We start from the raw sequence: 27,618 nt of genomic DNA, 5'->3' as shown, positions 1-27,618 counted from the left end.
CCAAATGCATAAGTTCGATTTTTGACTTACTCAGCAGAGTGGCTGGATGACAGACAAAGGCTAACATTGGAGTCAAAGACTGTTTGCAATGATTCCCAAAATGCCAGGCTAGCTACAGACCTGTAATCTGTAGAGACAAGAAGTACAGATCTCCACTGTTTAATTAACCCCAAAAATCAGACATATTGCTTTATCCTCATTTACAAGAGCTTGCATAGGTGGTTCGGAACATTACATTTTAGTGCAAGTTAACAAATGCATCTATATACAAATAGCCAACAGTAAACTTCTCAATCAGAAGAGTGATCTGTTATCAAGTGGTTAATGCTGGAGCCGTTCTACCTTTAGTCCAGGGGTGTGTACCGAGGTAGCTGCACCATGCAGGAGCTTCTGGGGGTCAACAATGAACTGGGATTTAAAAAATTTGATATCCTTCCCAGAAGTGTCTGATCTAGTGCTTTCTATCTTGTTTGGTAAACAATGGTGACATAACACTGCTTGTGTCTTATAGTGCACACTGTAACACAAAATGGTTGTTGATTTCTGTGGGATGTGTGCCTTAATTCATTGGTAACTCAATAAACCAAATGCCACCCCTGCTACCCGCCTGTGGTTAATATGAATGGATTTTATTAATGCAGCACTACAGCAATATGTTACCAGTCTGTGGCAGGAAGCAGAAAATGACAGCAACATACACACCAATATTTCCTTGTTTTAAAATTGGGAACCATTCCGCCACAACACCAGTCCGCTAATCCACCTTGCAATACCCATTTCCACATAGGTCACACTCTTTTTCGGTGCAGGAAAATGGGGATGGTTGCCAGAATTTCTGTTGCATTACTCTGACCTTAAAGATCGAGTACAGACTCAATATCCAATACTTTTATAACTGAGCTGAATCATATACATAACTGAGTGTAAATATGTCCTCCCTTTCATTCCTCTCCGGCAGATTACCATGTTAGGAGGAAGATGCTTCTCTAAGCTTGGCAGGAATAGGCTCTGTGGGTTGGTTGATTTCAACAAAGAAGGGGCTGGTCCAGTGACATCACAGCAACTCAAATGACTGCCTTCTCAGTTTATTGCCATATACCAGATCTTATTAGGAAACTGTCCAAAAGATGTGAAAGGAGCTTCAGCTATCTGTAATGAAGTGAAGTTACCAGAACTACAGGGGAACACTGAACAATGTATTTTACAGTAATGATTAAAATATGAATATTAACATTTTTGGTTTAGTGGTCTTTTTAAGACTACTTTAAATATTTTGCAACATAGTAGCCTCAAAACCACCTAAAGGTGCCCATATACACAGTGATATGCTGCTCAGCCCAACTATCCGGCAACCAAATCTCTCAGATCTGACCAGTGTATGGCCAAATCTGAAAACTGTAACCATTTGACAACGTCCAGACACTGTTGGGCGCAGGTCACATGGTTAGACAATGGCTGCATACAGTCAGAAGTGGCCACTGGATTGTTCATATGTTGGGTCTACAAGGTTTTTATTATAATTATAATTATTATTTATTTATAAGGCTCCACACATTCCGTAGCACTGGATACAGAAGCAAATAACAAAGAGATGAAGTAATACACATAAGTAGCACAGAGGAATGTGAGTAATGCTATGGGGACTCACACAGAGTGCAGCAAAAGACGTGACAGGACGTACCAGGGAGTCAGTAGACAGACGTGGGACAATAGGTAGAGAAGACCCTGCCCGGGAGAGCTTGCATTCTAGAGGGAGTGGTAGTGAGGGACAATAGGACCAACTGGGAATAGATGGAGATGGCAGGTGAAGGAAGAGGAGGTGATGGATAAGATGGTCAGGTGGTGGTAGGATAGTTGAGCTTGAAAAGGTGAGCGTGTGAAGGATTGAAGTTTGGGGCGAGTTGACTGAGGGCGGGTTAGGGCATTGAGCATGGCAGACGTCTTGGAGGCGAGTATGGGAGAAGGTAACGAGGTGAGTTTTGGTGAGAACATTCCAATAAGTATGAGAACCTTATTTCTTGAAGTTCCATGAGGTTGGTTATGTGTATGTGGGGTTTCTGCTATTTTAATGGTTTGTCACTAAGGGATGTAGAAGACCGTACAATAGCTCAGAGAGCTCATAATCACTGTATAATGTCACCTGTTCCCAGGATTTAAAATTAGAGGACATCTCATCTTTCAAGACTAAGTATATAAACCAAAAGAAATGAACATAGGACCCCTGGCATATGTCAGTAATAGCAAAGGCCACTTTGATCACGGGTGATTTTCAGATGTCACCTCATGTTGACTTGACATCAATTAAGATAAATGATGAAAAGACCATTCAACAACAGGTTTTATATGTTTTAATTTATAAAATGAACTGACCTTTCTTATCAGAAATTTCACACTGACTGTGCCCGGGTATGTTAACTTTTAAACTAAACCTACAAGCCATGTATTAATGAGACTAATTAGTTTTATTAATAGATGGCTTGCAAGTTTAGTTTAAAAGGTTGAATAACATAAATGAATGGAGCTATAGCTCCATTTTTATATGCAGAAATTCCAACTATATATGTATTCTGCACTCAATGTTCTAATTAACTGCCCAGGCTTTAAGCAAGCAGGACATGTTAGATCATTAAATAAGATAATACTGCATTACTGGTGATTCACACCGGTAGCTGTCAGATGGGATTACAACAGCAGCTGAGTGATAATGGAGCTTTACATTAACAGCATCTGTACAATTCACCGTACTGCTGTCACTGTTCATCAATGTTTAAATTGTTCTTCCTAAATCTTTATTTTACTTTTTGTCTGCAGTCTTGTAACTTTTTCAGGGCTCTTTAAGGAGAACATCCTTGTCTGAAATACTGCTTTGGTTGCCCCTCTCCCCACATGTTTGCCGCTGACGGTCGCTGGAGGAGGACCAGCGATGTTTTAGTGCAGTGGCTGTGCCTTTGTGCCGCATTAAGGCCTGCGGGCCGCCTTTTCTATATGTTCATAAGATCAGTCGCACTGGCAGAGGTCCCAGTAAGATGCATTATGATTAGAGATGATCACTGACCCCCGTGAACTGGTTTTGGTTTTGGATCTAGATTAGCTTCGTGTTTTGGTTTTGGTTTTGGCAAAACCACCCTTCATACACTTTTGGACAAATACTGCAGCGACCTGGCTGGATGGTAAGCGACAGAGCAATGACACAAACACACGGCAGTTCCTAGCACATCTAGGACACATTGGCACACAGCAGTGGCAGAACAGAAAAATGGGGGACCGCCCTCCCTCTCACCAACGTTATTTTGGATCTTAAAAAGGAATCCAAAAATTGCGAGATCCGAGGGTGTAACAATGACGTTTTTCCTCGTTCTCGATTCCGAGGGCGCGCAAAATTACCGAGCCGGCTTGGCTCGGTACTAGGATCCACTAAGTTCGGGTGTGTTCGGTTCTCGAGGAACCGAGCCTGAGCATCTCCAATTATGACAGAAGATGACTGATTCTTCAACGAGGTCTAGCAGCCAATTAGACGTCATTAGACATCATTGATTAAACAGCCCGAGAGCAGGTATTATGCTATCATTGCGCAGCTGGCTGCGACCTCTTCTACAGCTCCTGACCAGGTCTATGTCTCCTACTGCAGACCAGCACTGGAGGAAATGAAGAGAACGCACAGACCTCCACAGGCTACTCTGGGGTGAGTAAGGCAGATGGTGGAAGAAAGATGGGCTGTGTATATAACAGATACCTGTGTGACTGTATAGATGCTGGTTAAGGTCCGAGCAATTGTGGCAGTCTATATATGGTGACGTTACAGAAACACTTTACCCTTTTAAGGATGATTTTGCTCAGAGATGCCAGCTATGCCAACAATCACATATTTCATACAGAAAACACTATGGAGGGGGCAGAGAAATTCATTTCTAATGAGATAGGTACCTTTAATTACCGCGTTCAACAGATAAACTCTAATATATTTATAAACTGGATGCGGAAATAACATTCACTTGATAATATCTCAAACAGGAATCCCAAATTGTATCCAGGGATGTCAGGCGAAGCTGATTTATCACCAGACTGGTTTGTCAATAAAACAAGTGATAGATTTATCGTGATATAATTATATTTGCCATCTACAGCTTAACGCTCAATGATCCGTGAACACGTACGAGTTCAGTCATGTGATGGGTGGGAGGAGCCTGCTTATTGAGTACATCTACAGAGGTGAATTGAATGATTTAGCCATTTCTCGCCCTGGACAAAACTCATGAAAATTAAAAAGTATTGCACAGAAACCAGAAACTTTATGGAAATAACAAATAATTGCCTGACTAGAAATTATTATTAAAAGTAATAAAATTATTACTTTTCTTTTACCTGGATAAACAACAAAATAACAAAATATCAATGAATGATGCATTTCTTTATGGTGCATGCTCGTTGTATCATGAACTGGTTGGAAATGTTACTATAAACTAAAACTAGAAAAAAAGCATATTCTCGAAAATGGCAGGACATTACACTAACAAATTACCAACATAAATATAAATACATTTTATCTCCACCTTTATTTTCTAAAGTAAATTTTATTGTTCAAGTAAAATAATATTAACAAATGTAATAACTCACGTCTAGGACAACTGTTACAATATATTTACAGTAATACTCTGCAAAGTGTAAGAAAACACTGTGATACAATAAGAACAAATACTGCAATAAAACCTTTGCTGCCACTTTTGAGAATATCTCTCACTGTAATAGCCTCATATACAGATAATGGAGCCTGATGCAGAGCTGGCAAGCATAATGGGAGTAAATAAAAATAAAACAAAGAGCAAAGTAACGTCTGTATGTCAATGCTCAGAGACACATACATCTTGAGATACGTCCGCCACTGAATCAGCAACATATGTGTCTGGTTTGCAATAAGTCGTTATCATGGGAGTGTATTTGCATCTGTGCTATAGCAGGTGCAAAACAATACTCCCCCTAACAGGTTTATAAGAGTGTGTCTGCAAGTCTGTGTGAGCCGCACGAACACGCAGAGCGATTTCACTCAAGATACATTACGCAAACTGCCTTGTGCACCACTGTGTATCAGACTCAGTGCACGTGATTCATTAAGGAAAGGAAGGCAAATAAAATTAGTAAATTTTCTCCTGAACAAACCATGTTACAATGCAAGGGGTGCATATTAGTTTATTATTTTGTGCATAGGTTAAATACTGACTGCTTTTTCATATAGCACACAGATACTTGATAGCTTTATTTTTACACTGAAATTTAAAGTTGATCTAGGACATGCCCTACCCCAACTATAAATCTGTCTCCACATTTTAAATTTACCTCACACTACAATGCCACATGGTTTTACCAAGTTCAAAGTTACTCCTTTTTTTTTTTTCTTTACTTTCCTTAATGAATCAGGCCCATTGTATTTTGTTGAAACAAATGGAAGAATTCAGCCAGTGACAAAGAGGAGAAGATGGGATTGGATCGTGCAGTGTGAGCTCCGCTCCCTTACTGCTTATAAAAGAGCGCTTAGTCCCAGGTGCATTGTGGGTGGCGACTGGTTTATTTCATTTGCTTCAGTTAAAAATCTTCCGTCTGTACAGTAAGATATTTTCTTTCTGGATCTCAAAAGCAAGTTTAACTATAACTATGTAACAAATCGGTGGTAGTCAGTTTCACAATACTGACTACCCCGACACAGAACAGAACGACCTGAGGATTCCGAATGAAGACTACACCGACCTGTGAAAAAACCTACTTACCGGAATGCAGAAGACTTCACATCACGACTTCCTGTCTTGCCAGATTGAGAAAATGACGTCATCAGGAAACCCGACTTGGCTTAATGCTTCGATGGACGGACCCACCTGTCATTTATGTAAAGTAAGTACTAATTTAGGGGTTAAGGTTAGGGTTAGGATTAGGGTTAATCCTAACTCCTAACTCTAATATCCCTAACACCCCTAACCCCTAAAAGAGTACTTACGTTACATAAATGACAGGCAGGTCTGTCCATCGCCGCTTTAAGCCAAGTCGTGTTTCCTGATGACGTAATTTTCTCAAGCCGACAAGACAGGGAGTCGTGATGTGAAGTCTTCTCCATTCCGGTAAGTAGATTTTTTCACAGGTCGGTGTAGTCTTCATTTGGAATCCTCAGGTCGTTCTGTTCTGTGTCGGGGTAGTCAGTACCCATAATAGGTACTACACCCTAACAAATAGCTATGTAATCTGTTATTATTACAGAACACTACACGTCACATCAAAGTATGACACATGGTGGAACATCACAAATGAAGTTTGTACCACAGGGGAAATATCACTAAAACCTCACAGTACAGAAAGCACCAAACATTGAGTAAAATTGCCCTGAAAAAAAAAAAGATGTGAGACATGTCGGGTTATTCATGGCTTAAAATAAAGTACCAGATGATCAACAAAAAAAATAAATGGTGTCAGACAAAGAACAGCGTTAAGTGTAAGGATAAACCTACTTGCATTTCGGTTCATTAAACGCTGTTAAAGTGCAAATTCCCTCATTCTGACAGTAGTAATCACAAGGGTTCATTTTCTGGTCACAGCGCTGACTTTTAAACCCCATAGAGCATCTGTAGAATTTCAGTAAGACACAACTACAGTGAATAATCTGCCTTTTCCAATGTGTTTTAATGTATCTCATAAAAAAAAACGAAAAACGGATGGCACATTATAAAGTTGTGTAAATGAGCTAAACTGTTCTGGGATAATTCTAGAGTCCCCAAACCCGCACATTCTGTCTGCATTCTATTACAGCGTATACATAACAAGCAGCCATTGTGTGTCCTGAACCAATAATCAGATTCACCATTTATTCCCATGGATATTGGTTTGGTCCACAAAATGTTTGCTTGATTCTGATTGGACCACAGGTAGACATTAAAGAGATACAACACAAAATAATTTTCTAGTTAATTTTTTTCAGATTGCACGTTGATTGTTGTACAAGAATTAACCTGGTTGCACTTTTTTTGTCATGTTAAAGATAAATTATTTCCAATGACTCTATTACAGTGATGGGCAACCTGCTCCACTTCAAAGGCTCATGGGCGGCCCCCCAACCTTCAAAAGGGCCACACGTTAACCTTAGTCTCAGTGATAACAATACAATCAAAGCAATTGGCACCTACCTGTGATACATCAGCAGGCATGTTAGGTAAGTGTTACACACCATAACAAACAGATCGGACAATACAGCAGAAAGGAGCTGGGGGCCACAATTGAAGGCTTGTAGGGCCACATGTGGTCCTACGGTCTCTTGTTGTCCATCACTATGATATTATGTTTTGTTTTTCTTTATTTTATTACACAAATAACTTTATTTTTCCATTTGTTTTGCTGTTTTTTTTTTATTTGACAAAAGTGCTCATAATATTGTTTTTTGTACAACAAGCAACTTTGTGTTGTTTCTTAGTTACTGTTTTGGTCAAACTCTAGTATTGTTATTGTCTTCTGTGGCTATTTTGTAGGTCACATTTCACAAAAGTCTGAAAGAATAAGAAGCAAAATAACACAAAGATTGAATATCAGCTGCCACGGGTAATACATTTACTCAACACCTTTCAAATGCCTTTGCTCGTTCTTTTGTTTAGATTGTTTTTATAGGTATTGCTCTTTACTTCTCTTGACAGGAATGAGTGAGAGGCTGTTGGTCGATGCTGATACATTTAATGGGATAAGTATAGATGTAACATAGTTAACATCGGTTCACCTTGCTGGCCTCGCTCGGAACAGTGACTAAATGGGAAAAAGGCAATTAACCTTCTGACTTTTCTTATTTTCATCCTTCTTCAAAGGTGAACTTCAACACCCCTTAAAAATAATGCTTAAAGGATGTGTCTTACCTCTGATCTTGGGGGAATTCTGTGTTTGTGATGCTGGGGATAACGTGTGTTGTAAATGACTAATTAATACAATACCAGTCAATGCGATGTGTAATGTGTATATGTAAATGTTCCAGTACCCGAGAAGTAGTAAAAATATTACCCATTGATTAACATTTGTTATCTCAGTGTCAGCAGGGCTCTATAGTGTTGTTCAATGTCCATAGATGCAGCAGTAGACAATTATGTTGTTTTTAAATCAAATTGGGCACAGGTTGGTGTATTTGTGAGCCCAAAACTACTATCAGTTCTGAGCAACATTTTTATCTGAATTGGTTAAATGGTGATCGGGACTGGTGGAAAAAACGGTTTATTGATGATCACAATGTGAGGCCCCCCTGCACAGGCTAGTCTGTCAGATTTGGACATACACAGGTCAACATGTCTGACTCATGTCCTGTGCTGCATACAAGGTACAGTAAACGAGGTCGGAAGATGACAGTATACACTGTTACATGCTGTTGTCATGCGACTGGATTTACTAGCTCTTCCACTCTATATCTGAGCTTATCACCATGAGATATGGATTGGTAATATTTTGGAACACATACACTCTACAATTTGTGGATAGTTAGACATTGCTCGACCACACTAATTGAGTCCTATAAGATTAGCAAGACCAATCCTCTTCTCTCACCGCTCCACATCTGCTGCACCACTTTGCAAATCTCTACACTGGCTCCCTGTGTCCTCCAGAATCCAATACAAATAACTCACCCTTACCTACAAAGCCCTCAATAACTAAAATGTCTTCTCAAAATACACCACTCATCCTCCAAGACATACCTCTGACCTGTGCCTCATCTGCTACCCACTTATTGAATTCCCTAACATGACTGATCAGACACTCTCCCACAGCTTTCAAACCTTTAAACACTCTATGAGAACCCATCTCTTTGTTAGAGCTTAGCCTACTCCCACCTATACTTCTCACACTAATGCAATATCTCACTTACCCTACTCCCACCTATACTTCTCACACTAATGCACTCTCACACTTACCCTTCTCCCATCTATACTACTCACACTAATGCACTCTCACACTTACCCTTCTCCCACCTATACTACTCACACTAATGCACCCTCACACCTACCTTACTCCCACCTATACTTCTCACGCTAATGCACTCTCACACTTACCCTACTCCCACCTATACTTCTCACAGTAATGCACTCTCACACTTATCCTACTCCCACCTATACTACTCACACTAATGCACTCTCACACTTACCCTACTCCCACCTATACTACTCACACTAATACACCCTCACACTTACATTACTCCCACCTATACTACTCACACTAATACACCCTCACACTTACCCTACTTCCACCTACACTTCTCACACTAACACATCATCACACCTACCCTACTCCATCCTATATAACTCACAGTAATGCACTCACACTATTGTTCCAATTTCTGCTTTGAGCCACACTCACCTTTTATTCAGCAGCAACCTCTTCCAATTAGATAATTAGCTCTCTAGTGAGCAGGGCCCTCCCTACTCTTTGTTCTCATGTCTGTATTTATTGTGTCTACCTTGTATGTCCCTGTTTCAAGTATGAACACTGTGGTGCCTTACAAATCAATAATAATAATAATATTTTGTACATTGAGCTGGATTATGTATGATTTGGCTATGCATATGTGCAATATGTCCAAATCTGACAGATGTGGTATTGGACAAGGTTACAAGTTCTTCTATATACTACTAGATTACAATCATTGTCCATCATTATCTTCCACCAGTCCCGGACAATGTCTGATCAGTCACCCGATTCGCTTGTAAATTGGTAGAATAATGCTCTCTCGACACAGTGCAATTTGGTTGGTCAATTCAATTAAACTGACCAACCATTGTACCACAAATGAGCTCAATTTACTCAAAATCCTATCTGATTGGATCAGATTATAATTGGGTATGGAAGAAAAATCAAGTTGAATGAAGACCTCAATCAATGTGACACAGTACTGTGCCAAACAACCAAATTGCGATGAAGTAGATTATTTAGTAAAATGTCATGTGTTGAAACCTCTACCAACCAATCAGTTTCTACCTGTCATTTTTATAGAGCGCTTTACAAAATAAATGGCAACATGTGGTTGCTGAGGGTTAGAGGTACATTGACCACCATTGTAATTATTACGTGCAAATTGAGGTGTGAGGCATTTACAGATACAAGTCTAATAACTCAATCTCAGCTATAGCTCAAATATTTTCTAAACTGGTCTTAAAACTTTTGCCTATTTTTGTGTATGCTACTTTGCTGTTAGTTAATGTTTTGCTGTTTAGCCCTAAAGCTAATAACTAATCCTAGCATTGTATTTTCAGTTTGCCACCTACTAATCCTCATCACAAACACAATGACATGTCAATAACATAATCCACTGACATGTAACTGATTAATTATAGAAATACTTTTTATACTTTATGACCTTAAAATACAGTATTATAAAGTAATTCAAAATGAGGCTTTGCATTTTATTTATTTATAACATTATGATTCTCGTTGATGACATCTCAGTGACGGGTTACACAGCAAGAGGTGAAGAGAGAGAATCATAACATTGTTGCCCTGGTTTATTAAGAACACTGGCAGTCACTGTATTGTCAGGAGATACATTGTCACAAATGATACTCACACACAGACAGGTATGTTTGTCTCCGGGTCCAGCCTACAAGTGCCCCCATTATAACAGAACCCGTCACACAACTGACAGCTGGAGGCGATCTTTCCATTACTGCAGCTGTGATCAAGATAACAAAAAAAAAGAAAGATGTAATTATTCCTTTAATTTTTGAAAGCTGATCTAAGATTTGCAAGTAAATATTTTAATGGGATCTCATGTAAAGATTCAGCTGAATGTGAAAACACTATCTTTGACAGGTCAGCCTTGGGCGACAATTTCTTACGCAGCTTGACAGCAAGCATGGTTTTTTTTTTATCCCTCTTAGGCTATTATATTTGCAAACCGTTGGTTCAGATAAACAAGGCAATGCCAACATTTACTTATGCAGTGCAAATATCTAGCATCGATGCTCCAGAGACAAACCACCGGGATTTGCGGCTTCTCTCTGCTTTGTATGCAATGCAGCAGGCCACCAAGCCGCTAACACAAGGAAGAGACATTAATTTGGAGATTTTATCTATCTTCCTACCTAAACATACCAAGTTAAAGCTGTTGTTTTACTGTCACGATGTCAGGAATATCACCACCTTGTTTTACAGGGGATTACAAAAGCTTAACAGAGTAATGGATGTCAATCATGGCTACTAACACTCAATAAAGGGACAGCTAGCTGGTCAAAAATGAGTTCAGTTCTTGCCCATCAAGTTGGTAAAAATAAGGCATTTTCTTATCTGTACTAAATTACACTTGGCATTCATCACAACAATGGCTTAGGGTCTGGATAGGTGTGACTTTTGTATTCCTAAGAGTGTATTTAAAACAGAAACTTAAATGTACTTTCTCACATTACTTTTGCGTCTGCGCTCCTACAAGTAGCAGCGTAAAATGTGGGTCAGAACAAAGTGCTGGCAAATCATGCATGTGTTACTGTCCAGCTTTTGCTCTGACCCAGGGGTGAAATTCTGCATCCGGGAACCATAGTAAAGTTTGGGTAGGAGCCCGTCAAGGCAGTTGTAACATTTTGGGCTCCTCATTCTGCTCAAAAAAGGGGCAAGCCTTGGATGGGTACCTCCTGCACTTACAATAGTTCCTCCACTGCTCTGTACAGAGCCTCCTGCAAACAGCAGACACCAGTAGGTTATAGGTCCTATATATTGCCTTCTGTTGTCTATACCCTACACCCTTTGGGTGTGGCTCACAAGCCGGCTCTTGCTAGATGTATGCTCCTGCACATGGGAGATTAGTGCATCTGATTGCAACTGCATTTTACTGGTGTTTGAGGCATACAGGTCAGTGTAGAACCTGCACACACTGAAGTACCCTGGGAAGCAGGCTTAAATGTTTTGATCAAAGTATGAACCTTATGTTTTAATTTTGCTAGATGCACATATCTATGCAGTGTTCAGGACAAGCACTGACAACAACTGTCTTTTTGTACTGAGGTTCAAGCGTCTGCAGGATTTGAGAGGTTTTCTTATGTCTTATTCAAAACAGAAAGCAGCAACAGAAACAGCATACGAAGGGAGCGACTATTTGGCAATCACACTTTTTTATGACCAATGAAAGAGGGAAAAGATGAATGTTGCGTCGTTCTTTTTGCACTGACCCCTGGCCTTCTATCCTTCAACTCTGACACTGCAGGAATATTAAAGATTTTTATTTTCCTTTATTGAAAATCTGATCTATTTTGCCTTCAAGTTATTCAGTGGGCTTATAACAGATTATTCATTAATAGAAAGCTTTTTTTGTGTTCATTTTTCTCACATTAAAGATTTGCTTTAGACTAATGGAGGAATTATACAGAATTAGCGATTCATCAGAAATCTCATTAACTGATTTGTGCATTTGATTCATTATTTGTCACCATTCTGTGCTTTAAATCCATTTTAATAGCACGGCCTTGCATGAAAATCATTAGAAATAAGGTTTTACATACTAGTGCTCAATGGTTAAACTGAGCTGATTAAGAAAAATGTTATGAGTTTTATTAATTTATTGGTCTATCTTAAATACATACTTAAGAACTAATTTTTTTTTAAGGATTAATGCAAGCTCCTCCTTCCACGTGACAGAAAAGTAGGGAATACAAAACACAGGAACTCTCCAGGGACTGATACTCTGGAGATCCTTAAATGACTGCCCAATTCATAATCTACTCTGTGCAATGAACAATGTATTCATTTGACCCCCGGGGTATATTTACTAAACTGCGGGTTTGAAAATGTGGAGATGTTGCCTATAGCAACCAATCAGATTCTAACTGTATTTTTGTAGAATGCACTAAATAAATGATAACTAGAATCTGATTGGTTGCTATAGGCAACATATCCACTTTTTCAAACATTTTCAAAGTTTAGTATATATACCCCCCCGGAGTGGACACAGTCACCAGCATTGTTGGGGTGAGTATCTTGGGAAAGGTGGGGGTCGCAGACATGAGATCCCCATGATCCAGCCACATGGAAGGAAGGGGTTAAATCCTTAAAATTAATGTAGCTGGAATTCTTTAAGGTCTCCATAAACTAATAGACTCCGTATGGGTTTTTTTTTTTTTGTAGCAGATGAATATTCATACAAATTATAAAATCTGCTTAATACATTTGCTTTTTGCGCATTACAGATTTGGAATACATTACTTTCACGTGAGCTCTGAATATTAAATATTTAAATTAGCATTTTTATGAATAAAAATGCTGAAGCTAAGATGGGAAATGCCCGAGAATGCTGGGAACTGGGGGAGTCATTCATTTTTCTGGTCCATCATTCAGAAAGAACAGGTTCATCTTATATTGTTACATTGCAGAAACAATGTTTGTTTGTTGTTTTGTAAGGGTACAGAGATACCCAATAACGTTCTCTAAAATAAAACAAGTAGAGAATATATAGGGCTTTTACACACTGACGTTTTCAACGCCTTTTTCAATGCCAGTGCCAAGCAAGCAAATACCTATTGAAATGAACGCCATCCTATGTGTCTATGTACGGTACTTTTGCTTGCGCCAGTGTGCGGTACTGGATACTGCTTGCTCCATTTTAATGAGTTCAAAGCATGTCTCCATGCTTGAAAAAGGATAGAGAACATTAAATAGCTAAATATTTACAGCAGTGTTGTGTTGTATTTTCCCCAAACGCTATATGTAGATAAACTATGGGAACGAATGGGAAAATCTCTGCACTATTGAGCTCTGCCGTATGCTAACACGTCCTCTGCATAGAAAGTGCATTTTAATTATATATCAAATGCACAAATACATAGCGTTATATGCGTTTTCACATATATTTTATTTTGCCCACAAATTTATAATTCCAAGGGGAGGTCTTCCTTTCTTATCTTATGGCTGTATCTGGGGAGACTGAGATATAAGTCACTGGTTCCCCAACTGTTTGGATTGTGATACGCCTCTTCCCTAATTGTTTTGTGACATATGAATGTCAAACATTTAGTAGTACATTAAAATTCAATAATACTGGCATAATTTAATTAAAAAATCAAGCCCGACCTTAGTTAAATCTTTTTAATTTTAAATTCATGTAGTGTTTAAATCTCAAACACGTGACCTGAAGTTTACACAGTCCATAAAATCCACCCCATACTTCCTTTCAGGTCTCAAATAAGATGAGAGTTATAGGAACTTGTTACCACTTGCGTTGATAATTTGTCAGAAATTTGGTAAAAGTAGCATTGTAAATAACAGACTTTAATGGTCTGAGTCATTAAGGAGAGCAAAGCAAAAAGAGGAGTAAGTTTGCTACGGGACAAACCATGTTACAATGTAAGGGGTGCAAATTAGTTTATTATTTTGCACATAAGATAAATACTGGCTGTTTTTTCATGTAGCACACACATACTTGATAGCTTTATTTTTACACTGAAATTTAAAGTTGATCTAGGACATGTCCTACCCCAACTATAAATCTGTCCCCACATTTTAAATTTACCTCCCCCTCTAATGCAACATGGTTTTGCCCAGGTTACTTCTTTTTATGCTCTCCTTGATTGAGGCCCAAAGTTAGGAAAAAGTGGAGACTGTCGAAGATAAAACACACTTTATGGCATCCCTAACTGTATCTTATAAACATCTTTTTATTATCCCTATCATCATAAAGTGTTGTGATCAATGCATTATTGTGCCAAATTTCTATTGCTATAAGTGCTCAGTGCAGCGTAATTTCAGACTGAATGTTTTCCCAGTATTTGATTTCCTCCTGTTTTTTATACTCATTGGAATAATTCTGCATCTTCCTCACCTGTTTATTTAGCTGAGAAAGATATACCATATACTATGCACCTTTGATCGAAGCAATATACTTTTACTGAGTGGTTGAAGTAGAGGTGTATACCGTGGTACGCCATACCGCTACCTCTCCTACCGCCTTCATAGTAACACTATCACACTCCATTCACTTACACTACTGTGTATGTGTATGTGTATATATATATATATATATATAATGTAAGTGTGGGGTGTATGGTGATATATCATACCGCCACTTCTCCTACCGCCTTCATAGTAACACTATCACACTCCATTCACTTACATTATATATATATATATATATACACATACACAGTAGTGTAAGTGTGGGGTGTATACCGTGGTACGCCATACCGCTACCTCTCCTACCGCCTTCATAGTAACACTATCACACTCCATTCACTTACACTACTGTGTATGTGTATGTGTATATATATATATATATATATATATATATATATATATATAATGTAAGTGAATGGAGTGTGATAGTGTTACTATGAAGGCGGTAGGAGAAGTGGCGGTATGATATATCACCATACACCCCACACTTACACTACTGTGTATGTGTATTTATATATATATATATATATATATATATATATATATATATATATATAATGTAAGTGTGGGGTGTATGGTGATATATCATACCGCCACTTCTCCTACCGCCTTCATAGTAACACTATCACACTCCATTCACTTACATTATATATATATATATATATATATATATATATACATACACAGTAGTATAAGTGTGGGGTGTATGGTGATATATCATACCGCCACTTCTAAATTTCACCTTTGATCTCAGCTTTTACCACATTATAAATTTCCCTGTAAACCACCTCTTTCTCGTGAACGCAGACAAAATAAAGATGTGAAATTCATGTACAAAGACCTGTAACAGATCTAGAGGGAGACTACTACAACTTACGTAGATACTTTGTCTCGATATAGAAGCGCCGGGTGTCGGAGTTGTACTAGAGAACACAGAACTGTGGACTTACTTGCACAGGACATCAAAGCTGTTCTTATCCAGGATGCAGAGTCCCCCGTGGCACCGCAGACATTTGTCCACTTCACATTTCGAGCCTTCATAGCGGACAGGACACACACACTGGACACGACCGTCGTCAGCGATTGTGCAGGATTCGGAGTTTACACAGTAATGGTGGCACACATCTAGAGAGGGCGACAGTGTCAATTAATACTGATTATATTTGTCGTCTTCATTACCATATATATATAACCAGTGCAGTGAAGTAAACGGCATTGTGTGTGGAGATTGTCATACAATTGGCTGCACCGTTAACAGTAAAAATAAAGAAAGTTAAACAACTGCTATAGAAGAATTTATGCAATGATTATAACTGCATGCGTGGTAACTACTTCTTGTTAATACAGGAGTTAAATCTGAAAGCATAATTAACCTACGTTATCATAATACAGCAAGGGGGGCTTTCCAGCAAGCCACAATCTGTATGTAAAGGGCTATACAAATGTATAATATCAACTGGCTATATCATTTTTTCCACAGTTAGCTCATACTTGCCAACTCTCCCGGAATGCCCGGGAGACTCCCGTATTCCGGGTAGGTCTCCTGGACTCCCGGGAGAGCTGACAATTCTCCCGCATCTGCCTACTTTCTAGTGAAGTGGGCAGATTTGAAGCCTCCATGATTCGATTCTACGGGAATCGCATAATTTTTGCCCGCCCCTCCATGCTAAAATGCTGCGTTTGCGTCATTACTTCATAAAGGTGGGTCCAAAATGACGCGATTCGTGCCCCGCCCCCTCACACCCACCTCTACACTGAGACTCCCGGAGGCCAATCGTTAAAGGTTTGCAACTTTGAGTTAGTTCAGTGGATTCCAAACTTTTTCAGTTCAAGGCACCCTTAGGGTCTCCAAAAAATGTTCAAGACACCCCTAAGCCAAAATAATTACCAAGTAGTCCCCCGCCTTGCTTACCACTGGCCCTGGCCGAGGCACCCCTGTGAGATCTCTAAGGCACCCCAGGGAGCCTAGGTACACAGTTTGGGAACCACTGAGTTAGCTTTTAAACCGGAAACTATTAGGGGCATATTCAATTCCGATCCCGCGGAAAATGCGCACTATTGCCGGTAATACGGTACCGCAATAATGCAGATTTTCGTACACAGCCCTATGGGTTATTGCGATCCACGGGATCGGAATTGAATATGCCCCTTAGTGAGTTTAGAAGCCACTGTGAACCAAAGCAGCTGAATTTCAGTTGAATTTCACCATCTTAATTATTTTCTAAGGCATTTGATCATAATTTGCACACAATAGGCATAATTTGCTTGCATTTAGGCTCAAAACTTGCATTAAACCACATCGACCAATCATTGAGTAGCTTTCATCTGTATGCTGCAAGCTACACAATAGAAGAAAGTGACTGATTGGTTGCTATGGTTAAGTGCACATGTTTGCAGCTAAATGTTTGCATTTCTGTAAACCTCAATACAGATCATACTTATGCCCCAGCCATAATGACAATGCTACATTTGCAGAATTCTACTTTCCTTTTAAAATCAAAGAACTCACAAGTTATAAATCCCTTCAGACTCTACTAAGTAATTAAAACTGAACTCAACATGTTTACATGAACTCAAAAGACTGATTGTTGTTGAAAATAGCTTTGAACGGAGCAATTTAAGAAGGTTTTACCGTGGAAACATTGTTTGCTTCAGGAGATAGTATTTTGTAAAATAAAGTGAAAAAAAAATGTGCACCGATCCACAGCTAAAATAATCATGCTTAATAATGTTACATGTATGATTGGGGAAAGAGCTATTTTTAAAATAATTGTTTTAAACAGCCATAATTTTAGTTGTGAAATGATTCAAAATGTAAAATCCCTTGCAAAAACTGACATATAAATAGATACTCCCATCTAGAAGATGCTTCCAAGCAAGACTAGGGGGTATATTTACTAAACTGCGGGTTTGAAAAAGTAGAGATGTTGCCTATAGCAGCCAATCAGATTCTAGTTGTCATTTTGTAGAATGTACTAAATAAATGATAACTAGAATATGATTGGTGGCTAAAGGCAACATCTCCACTTTTTCAAACCCGCAGTTTAGTAAATATACCCCTAGGTGAGTATTCTTAGGGCACGAACGCCTGCACGCTGCAGCAGTTAACTCTGGGCATAAAGTATATTTGCGCCTTTCTCATTCTTGTGTTGAGTTTTGTCTGTTGATGCTATATACAGTTTATCACCTCTGTTTAATTTCCTTTGCCCTGATAAAATTCTCAATATATTGCCTTAAAAGGTTGGTAAAATGAATCAAACCTCTAGCCATGCTTCCGTGAGGAAAGGAAAATATTGTATCTGGGCCACTTACCAAATAAAGAACAATTAGAGCCTGACACTGTAAGAGGCCGTGAACTATCCTTTAGGGAAGCATGACGTTGGATTTAGTGCCTGGGTGTGTCATGTCATCTTGAACTCTAAATCAGGGCACCAGGGATGACTGAGTTCCTCAGATGCCCCATTCCACTCTAGCAAGGAGCACTTATGCCCAACACAATGATTCAAAGGGCTACCACTCTGCTACTGTGAGAGACTTGTGGTTTATTATAGTAAATAAGTTAATTTTGAACCACATAGTATTTGTGGGAACGATCTGTTCTTGGCGTTGCATTGTCTTTACATTCATTACTCTCATTTCTGAGCCCACGGCTCTCTCTCGCCCCCGGACTAAGGTAACTGGAACTCAAGTCTGGGATTGACAAGTAATGTCTACAAGGCCCCAGGATACCAGCACTACACAAATATTCTGATTTCTTATGTTATTCATTGACTTTTACAGTAAACGTTATTGGTGTCATTTTTCTGGCAGGCTGTGTATCTCCTATCAGGCAAAATTATCACATACAAACAACACAGCGTCCATCTTCCTGGACTGGGGAATTACTGGCTAGTAAGATGGGTCACACTTGTGAACAGGCCCTTGAGGTCCCAGTTGGCCCTTGGTGATCACTATGCTTTTGCTTGGGAAATTCCTGCTCACCTCTGTGATAATACACAGACACTGACTGCAGAGATTAGTAGGAGGACCTGTAACTAGCGCTATGATTGGCTACTAGTGCTCCAACAGATGCTTACTCTGAACTCCAGTAAGCCAATTAGAATTCACTCAGTAAGAATCAACAGGAGTCCTAGTAAACAATTGTGACAAAACAAGTTTGATAACGCTGTAACCATTCTGTCTCTCGTTTCTCACAAAATGTGGATAAGGGGACATTGTAGCTCATTGTAAATATGTATATTGTGTATTGTATATTGATGATGTGGCAGTGAGGTTGTTATCCATTGTCCTTAAAGTGAAGCCAGGGGGGTTATGAATAAGGATCAGGTTGCATGATAGAGATGAGGGGAAGACCAATTAGTATCCATTGTTCTCAACATGACTAGTTCAGACAGTTTGTCTAGAGCCCAGCAGGAGACCTTCTGTGGAAGTACAGCTCATCTTCATTCTGCCTCCAACCCCCTGATACACCAGCCACCACTGGTTAAGAAGGATAGACTCAGGGGTTTGCCCAGGGAGGGTAAAACACGGATAGCCAGGTGACTGTAACTTCTTAAGCTAGTGAAGTAAGGGGCAGATTATGCAGTAAACCTGCTTGGCATTTATTTACTGTGTGTACATAATAATCTAGTGATTGTTTTTGTTACAATATATATTGTTTTACTTTCTAACTGCATTTGTCTTAATGACTATACAAATCCTAGAAGGTACTGGGTAGGCTTCCCTGGCTTAAGGCACCCATGGTTGGCCAGCCAGAGTGAGTAGCATTGGGCCAGATAAACCCGGTATCTTCACAATAATTATAATGCTAGTTACAGAAGTTAATAATGATCTCAATCTCATCAACCCAATGGATCTTATCTACCCGATGGCTGGATCTCTCAAAGAACCAGCACCTACAGGTGGGGTTTAGCAAATCTGGGAACAAGGGGCACAGTCTAGCCAGGTGTGGGGGAAGGGGTATTTTGCATTGGATTTTGTATTCTTTGCCAGTTTCTATTTTCCACTGTGCAGAACTCCGCTATTATATGCACACAACTAGCAAGAGATGCCGTTTTGTCTACTTACGGTATTGACATCTGTCCCCTGTATATTCGGAAAGGCAGTGACACAGGGGTTGATTGCCAGCTGATACGCTACACGAACCCCCATTCTGGCAAACATTGTCGCAGACCTTTCTGGCGCAGGTAGGACCGGTGTATCCCAACGCACAGCTGCAGGTTGGTTTTCCTGTGGAAGAAGAACTGTATCATTACAAAACAAAACATCTTTTCAGATTGATACAAACTTTTACTAACATTTCAAATGAAAGACAAATTAATCTACTGAACTCTTGCCGGATTTAGCAAATGTAAGATTTGTAATCTTTGTGACCTTTCCACAATTATATTAACAGAGAGAAGAATTCCCAGTGCAAACTTGAGACGATAGATTTTTTTTTTTATCTGGGTCAGCGCCCATTCAACTTAAAATAAAAACTTAATAGAGACCAATTGCTCTGGTAGAACTACGAGACGGACAATTTTGTGCCGTACAGTCTTGTCCTGGCTACAGAGAGACGGAACACGGAGAGTCTTCAACCTCTTATGCTTGCTACAAAGAAACATTTGTTATTTGTTTCGCAATTCTATCACTGTGCAGCCAGCTACCTTTGTAGCAATTATTTAACAAGTATCCTCTGTAATACTGCTGATTCTAAAAATGATTAAGTTGCTAAAGTCCTACCTAATTTAGAACAAAGAAAAAAAATACTTTTTCTTTTTCATAATTCCGGTGTTTTGCGAGGGTAAAACTCATTCCGCAGACGGTAATAGCGTTGTTGCTCATTACTGATGAAATCTTATTAATTTGGTTTGTTCAAGAAGTTTCTAGACTAAATCTAAAAGTTTTAATTATGTCTTTCAGATGTGTGCTTTTAATTAACTGATGACATTTTCCTGGTTCAATTATTGTAGTTCAATACAACTGTCATAAACTTATAAATTTTAATTAAAGCTGCCCCAAACTCTAGCTGCAAAATGTCCACCTAGGAATTTGCCAAAGGCTTAACGGTGAGCAAACCGACAATAAGCGACTCACCCGTTGGGATTTGCTGAACAGTTTAACATTTGGGTGGATATAATGAGCTCCAAGAACGTGCAAGAAATTTAGTGACATCAAATTGTATGAAATATATAATAAGTACATTTAGGGCCTATTAATTATCATTAATGTATATCTTATTCTCAATTGATAAAGCGTCAACATAGTGCAGTACTGTACAATAGGTAAAAATTTTGAGATTTATACTAAGACAGATGATGAGAGGACAATGAGTTTATAATCTAAAGAGGAAACAAGGGAGTTATGCTAATTGCACAAGAATATGTTCTGAGCAATGGTCTGCTCCAAGCACAGAATTATTATTATTATTATTATTATTATTATTATTATTATTATTACCATTTATTTATATAGCGCCACTAATTCTGCAGCCCTGTACAGAGAACTCACTCACATCAGTCCCTGCCCCATTGGAGCTTACAGTCTAAATTCTCTAACACACACACACAGACAGACACACAGACACACACACACAGACACACACACACACACAGACAGACAGAGAGAGAGACTAGGGTCAATTTGATAGAAGCCAATTAACCTACCAGTATGTTTTTGGAGTGTGGGAGGAAACCAGGGCACCCGGAGGAAACCCACACAAACACGGGGAGAACATACAAACTCCACACAGTTAGGGCCATGGTCGGGAGTTGAACTCATGACCCCAGTGCTGTAAGGCAGAAGTGCTAACCACTTAGACACCGTGCTGCCCAGAATGCTCAGAAGAGGTGCCACTTGCATCGGTAGGATGTGTAGAAGCTGGGGAATATGCATTGAAGCTCTCAAAGCGGGCTTCATTGCAAATGTTCAAGCCCCCGGACATGACCAGGAGACCAGAGTGGGAGCCTTAGATGGGTGGCCCGGCAAACTAAGTGGGGAGCTCAAGCAAAAAAAATAATTCTGATAGCCCAAAAAGGTACAGAATTTAGCACCAGGACACCAATAAGGAAATAATTCGCAGACGTGGCACTCAAATTTCACCAAAATTTCCACAAGTAACAAGCTCAATCAGAAGCACAGGAAAATGGCATTGAAATTCAATTAGGCAATCCAGTTATGGAAGAAGGAGAGAGAGCACTGCCACCTCTAACTTCAGGTAGAAGGTCCACAAGATGGAACAAGAGCATTGCAGTCAAGCGTCTATGACATAGCACCATAGCCTGAGCCAGAGTGGCGGAAGGAGATGCATATATGTTTATTATGACAACTACTCTACTGAGTTTTGTTGCTATCAAAAAATTTTTTTTAAAGGCATACAAGATGGTATACATGAAAGTGACAGTTGATGAGATGTGCTGCTGTTACAGTGTAACAAGTAACGTATAAGATTTGCTCTATAGTATGAACTGCTGCTAACATTCACGCATATTAGCCAGGCCTCATGAATATTAGTCATGCCTCATGAATATTAGCCAGGCCTCATGAATATTAGCCAGGCCTCATGAATATTAATCAGGCAATTATTTCAATGAAATATCAGTGAAAGCCTAGCAAATAGCATTCAGCTTTAATCCCTGATATGGATACCTACATTGTGTGAGGGTGTGAGGGTGACAGGTACACTTTAAATACTGATACAAAGATCGGTTTTGGCTCTATTGGCAGGGACCAAATCTGTGTCCAATCTTCTTTAATATGTTGAAAATGTTAGAAATTAATTTTTGTGTTCCTTACTTACGTCAAGGTCTTAAATATGCCCAATCCCACCATGCCACCTTTATCTGCATGAAAATCAGGACATTCCATGAAAAGACTTTAACCTGTGCAAAAGCACACAATTCATCAGTGTTACATTATCTGGTATGGAGCCAGATGTTCCTGGAAAACCCATTTCCACAGCTCTCCGCAAGTACCGTCAACGATGTCTGTATAGGAACTAAAATATATTCTTATATTACTGATTATTCGCTGACAGATTGTGGCCTGACATGATTATAATCTTCTTCCCCTCCAGGCTCTTTATATTTCTATACCAGAGGGGGTTTCAGAAAGTGAATAATTGTGTTTACTTATTCAACACAAATTGATTTTCATTATAAACATTCAATCTCCTGTCCGTTTTGCCAATCATGGTCCGGGATGTGTAAATGTTTAAGTAAAATCATTTTGATAATAAACGGACTGGTGACAGTTGTAATAATTGCATCGCATGTATGCCGGATCAATCTTTATTACAAGAAAGGTCATAATTTACGGGGTTAGGCAATCTTTTGAAGGATACATTTTAAACCCCCATTAAATATTTGCTCTTGATCTCCTATGACATGAAATCAGAATATTTGTGTGCAAGAAGAAAGAGCATTGATATAGTGGGAGACACAAACTGGTGCAAACAAAAACATCACCTTTTCCCTGTACACTAGTGTTTATAAATGTCTCCAGTGTTTGGGCGATAAAAAAAAGGCAACATGAACTGTCCATCTGTTCTATTCAAGTTGGCTGTAATTGTGGTTTGTTGGTACAAGATCTCTAAAAATAAAGTGAAAGTAGTGACTGTAACTGGAGTGATCAAACCCCAGCAGCACCAAAGCTGTTCACCAAGGTCCCAAAGAAGGGAAGGTAGATGTAAATTTAGTTTTATCGCTAGCAATAAACATTGCACAATGCTATTATTGTGATTCCAAAGCTCAAAGAAATTGTATCACAATGTATACAAAGATAAGCTAAGGTCTTTCTTCATTGGTCCAGGGGTCATGTCAGGTCAGTACAGTACAATGCAAATCATAGGTCAGTTCAAAGGACTCCTACGATGAAGTGGGGGCCAGCTCACTACAACAGCTGAGCATGTGTTGTGCCTTAGGCAACCAACCTAATTCAGTTTAAACAAACCTATTTGCATTCCAAACACGATATCATTTTGAGCATTAATCCTTTATCTTCCATAACTAGCAATCACAGTAGGAAGCGATCGCTTCACTGATAGTTGCAGATTCCTGATTGTAATGTGCAGATCAAAATTACACTAAACATAATATGGAAAACAAATATTAATCAATTTAGTTTACTTCATCTAATTATTTAACTTCCACAAAGGGATTTTAGTAGAGATGCTCAGGCTCGGTTCCCCTAGAACCGAACACACCCGAATTTAGCAGATCCGAGTACGGAACCGAGCCAGCTCTGTACTTTCACACGCCCTCAGAATTGAAAACTAGGCAAAACATCATCAATACGTCGGAGGATATCGCGCCATTTCACAGTGAGACAAAGAAGGGGTAGAACAGTTCTTTGTAGTCTCTAGAGCAGTTGGGCAGTGTCAAAGGTAGAAAAGAAAGAGGAGGGGTAGCAGTGTTCTTCAAAGTCTCCAGTGACATTCAGGAGAGCTCCATTGCTCCATTGCTGATTGTCATTGCTGAAATAGAATAAATAGGTTTGGCAGGCTTGGTCTTCTAAATCTGCAGTCACATTGTACTGTGTTATATAGGTAACACACAAAGAGGGGAGCTCCATTGCTAATTGCCATTGCTGAAATAGAAATACTAGGGCTGGCAGGCTTGGTCTTCTGTGTAGTCAAATTGTATGGTGCTATATTGGTTACACACAAAGAAGAGAGCTCCATTGCTCCATTGCTAATTGCCATTGCTAAAATAGAAATACTAGGGCTGGCAGGCTTGGTCATCTGAATTTGCAGTAAAATGTATGGTGATATATAGGTTACAATCAAAGAGGAGAGCTCCATTGCTAATTGTCATTGCTGAAATTGAAAAACCAGGGCTGGCAGGCTTGGTGTTCTGAATTTGCAGTCAAATTGTACAGTGTTATCAAAATGGATTCACAGTAGTACACAGAAGAGCAGGAGCACCAAGCAGCTGCTGGCACCAGTAATGATGATAGTAATCCCTCTACGCCATTTGGTAAATCCTATGAAAAAGTAATGTGTTTGTAAGTCAGAAAAACAAAAATGTAAAAAAACACCTTTCACCTTGGTCAAGAAAAAAGACCTGTAATCCAGGCAAGGTTATCTACAGAAAATAATAAAATTGCCAACATGCCATTCTACACACGCAGTGGCAAGGAAAGAATGAGGCCTTCGCTAGTGCTAGTTCTGCAACTGTCATTGAGGCATCTCTTGTAAGGTCAGTCGTGACCAAGCAAGACCTTGTCATTTGGACTCCAAGGGGTAAATGTATGAACATGCGGGTTCTTCAACACCCGAGTGTTCGGCGATTAAATTTCAAGCGGCGCTGCAATGTAAAGGGAAACTTCCCTTTACAATGCAGCGCCGCTTGAAATTTAATCGCCGAACACGCTGAACACGCAGGTGTTGAAGAACCCGCATGTTCATACATTTACCCCCAAAAGTGATGATCAAATACTTTGACGTATAAAAGCCGAGCTGGAGGAAAGCAGTAAGGCATTAGAGGAAACTGTATGTTCAGATTCAGAAATGACACAAATCCCTGAGGAAAGTCTATCCACGAGTGCTATGTGTAATCCTGACCATTCTGATGTACCAATAAAGAAGGCCCCTTTCAGCATTTCTGCAGATGTGTGCATGAACAGCCCAAGTATAGCCGGTGATACACAAATTGAGGATGCCACTTTGGAATTGCAACAGGATGTGTAGCCGACAAGGGCGCTAATGAGGATGTTGATGAGGATGATGATGCTTGTGTAAGTCCTGCACCGGTGGAAGCAGTTCTTGCACGTGATAAGAAGGCCATTGTCATGCCTGGACATAAGACCAAAAAAAATCCACCTCTTACGTGTGGAATTATTTTTACCCAAATCCTGACAACAATTGTTTAGCCATTTGTAACATATGTAAAGCCACAGTCAGTCGAGGTAGGAAACTTAACCATCTAGGAACCTCATCCATGTTACGCCATTTGAAGCGAGTTCTTGGCAAGCTTTTGGGAAAATTGGAAACTTATGCTAAAAAAATAACAACAAGCAGTCCATCATCGGCTAGGTACCATCTGTCAGCTAGATCCCGACACCTGCAATCTACACCCACAACATGGTCCTCATTAATGTCCTCAGTAGCGATCGGAGTTAGTCCGGCATCCGAATTGCTAATACTAGATGACTCCTTCACTATCCTGGATTCCTCAGAAAAATTCTTGAACGTTAGTCCCAATGCTGCTGTTGCTGCTGGGTGTGAATCTTCATCCCAGAAGCAGACCAAGAAGAAGACTACTAATAGTTCACAACAAGTAAGTATGAAAGCTGTCACCCAGTCGCAAAGCGGATCACAGACGCCACGGCGACTATGCTAGTATTAGATCAGCGTCCAATATCCACTATTAATGCAGCTGGTTTTAGACAATTACTTGAGGTATTGTGTCCCCGTTACCAAATTCCATCACAACACCATTTCACTAGAAAAGCTATTCCTCACCTCTACCAGAAGGTTCATAAAAATGTAATTATTGGGCTACAAACTGCCATTCTACCCACTGTACACTTAACCACAGATATGTGGACAAGCGGAACTGGGCAAACTAAATAATATATGACTGTGACAGCCCACAGGGTTGGTGATTCGCCTACACCAGCAGGAAAAGCAGCAGCATGTACCCAAGTACGTCACATTTGTCAGTGGCAGGCTACTCTGTGTATCACCGGCTTCACTAAGAGGCATACAGCTGACAATCTGTTACAAAAACTAAGGGATGTCATTGCAACATGGCTTATCCTGCTTGGTCATCCCTCAGGATTTCAGATAACGCCACCAATATTATGAGAGATATGCAGATTGGTGAATTCCATCACATTCCCTGTTTTGCTCACACAATAAACTTGTTGGTGCAGAGCTTTTTAAAAAATGACAGGGACGTGCAGGAGATGCTGTCTGTGGCCCGTAGAATTTTTGGACATTTCTGGCATTCGGCAACAGTGTGTAGGAGATTGCAGCAGCTACAAGAGCAATTTAATTTTCCCTCCCACCAACTGAAGCAAGAGGTGGAATTCCACCCTGTATATACTTCTGTGGATGGAGGAACAGTGAAATGCCATCCACGCTTACTCCACAAGCCATGACATTGGGAAAGGGTTGTATTTTACTCAAGCGCAGTGGAGAATACTTTCCGTGTTGTGCAAGGTGCTGAAACCATTCGTAGTAGGCACCTGTGAAGTGAGTTCAGAAACTGCTAGCTTGAGTCAAGTGATTCCCTTAATTAGACTTTTGGAAAAGCAGCTTGAGAAACTGAAGGAGGAGATTAAACAAAGCAATTACGCCAAGTATGTCGGACTTGTAGATCAAGTACTTTATTCGCTTCACCAGGATCCAAGAGTTATCAAAGTCTTGAAAACGGATCACTACATTTTGGCGACTGTGCTTGATCCTTGGTTTAAGAGCTATGTCTTCTCTTTGTTTCCAACTGACCCAGATCTGAAGAGATGCAAGGAGCTCCTGGTATGCAAGATTACAGTTCAAGTGTTACGTGACAGGACGGCGTCTCCTCCTTCAGTTTCTCATTCAACTGCTGCTAGAAAAAAACTTAGCTTTCCCAAGAGACCCAGAGATGATGCAGATGACTCTGCACAACATTTTGACATCTGGTCTGGTCTAAAAGAATTGACCAATAAACATGACACCTCTGACGTAAAATCACCTGATCCTACTATAAACATCCAAAGGACGGTGGTGGAGGATTATTTTCACAACAGCATAGAAATAGACACATCAGACAGTCCCTTTATATA

The 27,618-nt window shown here is 39.7% G+C and overlaps 1 protein-coding gene across 1 annotated transcript in view; it reads right to left on the bottom strand.

Annotated features, from left to right (window-relative positions):
- The window catches only part of LRP1B (LDL receptor related protein 1B), a 728,477-nt gene that overhangs the window by 19,221 nt on the left and 681,638 nt on the right, over positions 1-27,618 (bottom strand). The window contains exons 83-85 of the mRNA XM_075181401.1: positions 19,936-20,097; positions 15,819-15,993; positions 10,562-10,666 (exon numbers count right to left, since the gene is read on the bottom strand). Coding sequence (XP_075037502.1) covers positions 10,562-10,666; positions 15,819-15,993; positions 19,936-20,097 — 442 coding nt within the window. The remainder of the gene's footprint in view (positions 1-10,561; positions 10,667-15,818; positions 15,994-19,935; positions 20,098-27,618) is intronic.

Source organism: Mixophyes fleayi, chromosome 7 (assembly GCF_038048845.1).
Source record: "Mixophyes fleayi isolate aMixFle1 chromosome 7, aMixFle1.hap1, whole genome shotgun sequence".
Classification (NCBI taxonomy): domain Eukaryota; kingdom Metazoa; phylum Chordata; class Amphibia; order Anura; family Limnodynastidae; genus Mixophyes; species Mixophyes fleayi.
The sequence above is the reverse complement of the archived record's forward strand: the minus strand, read 5'-3'. Positions and strand labels throughout refer to the sequence as shown.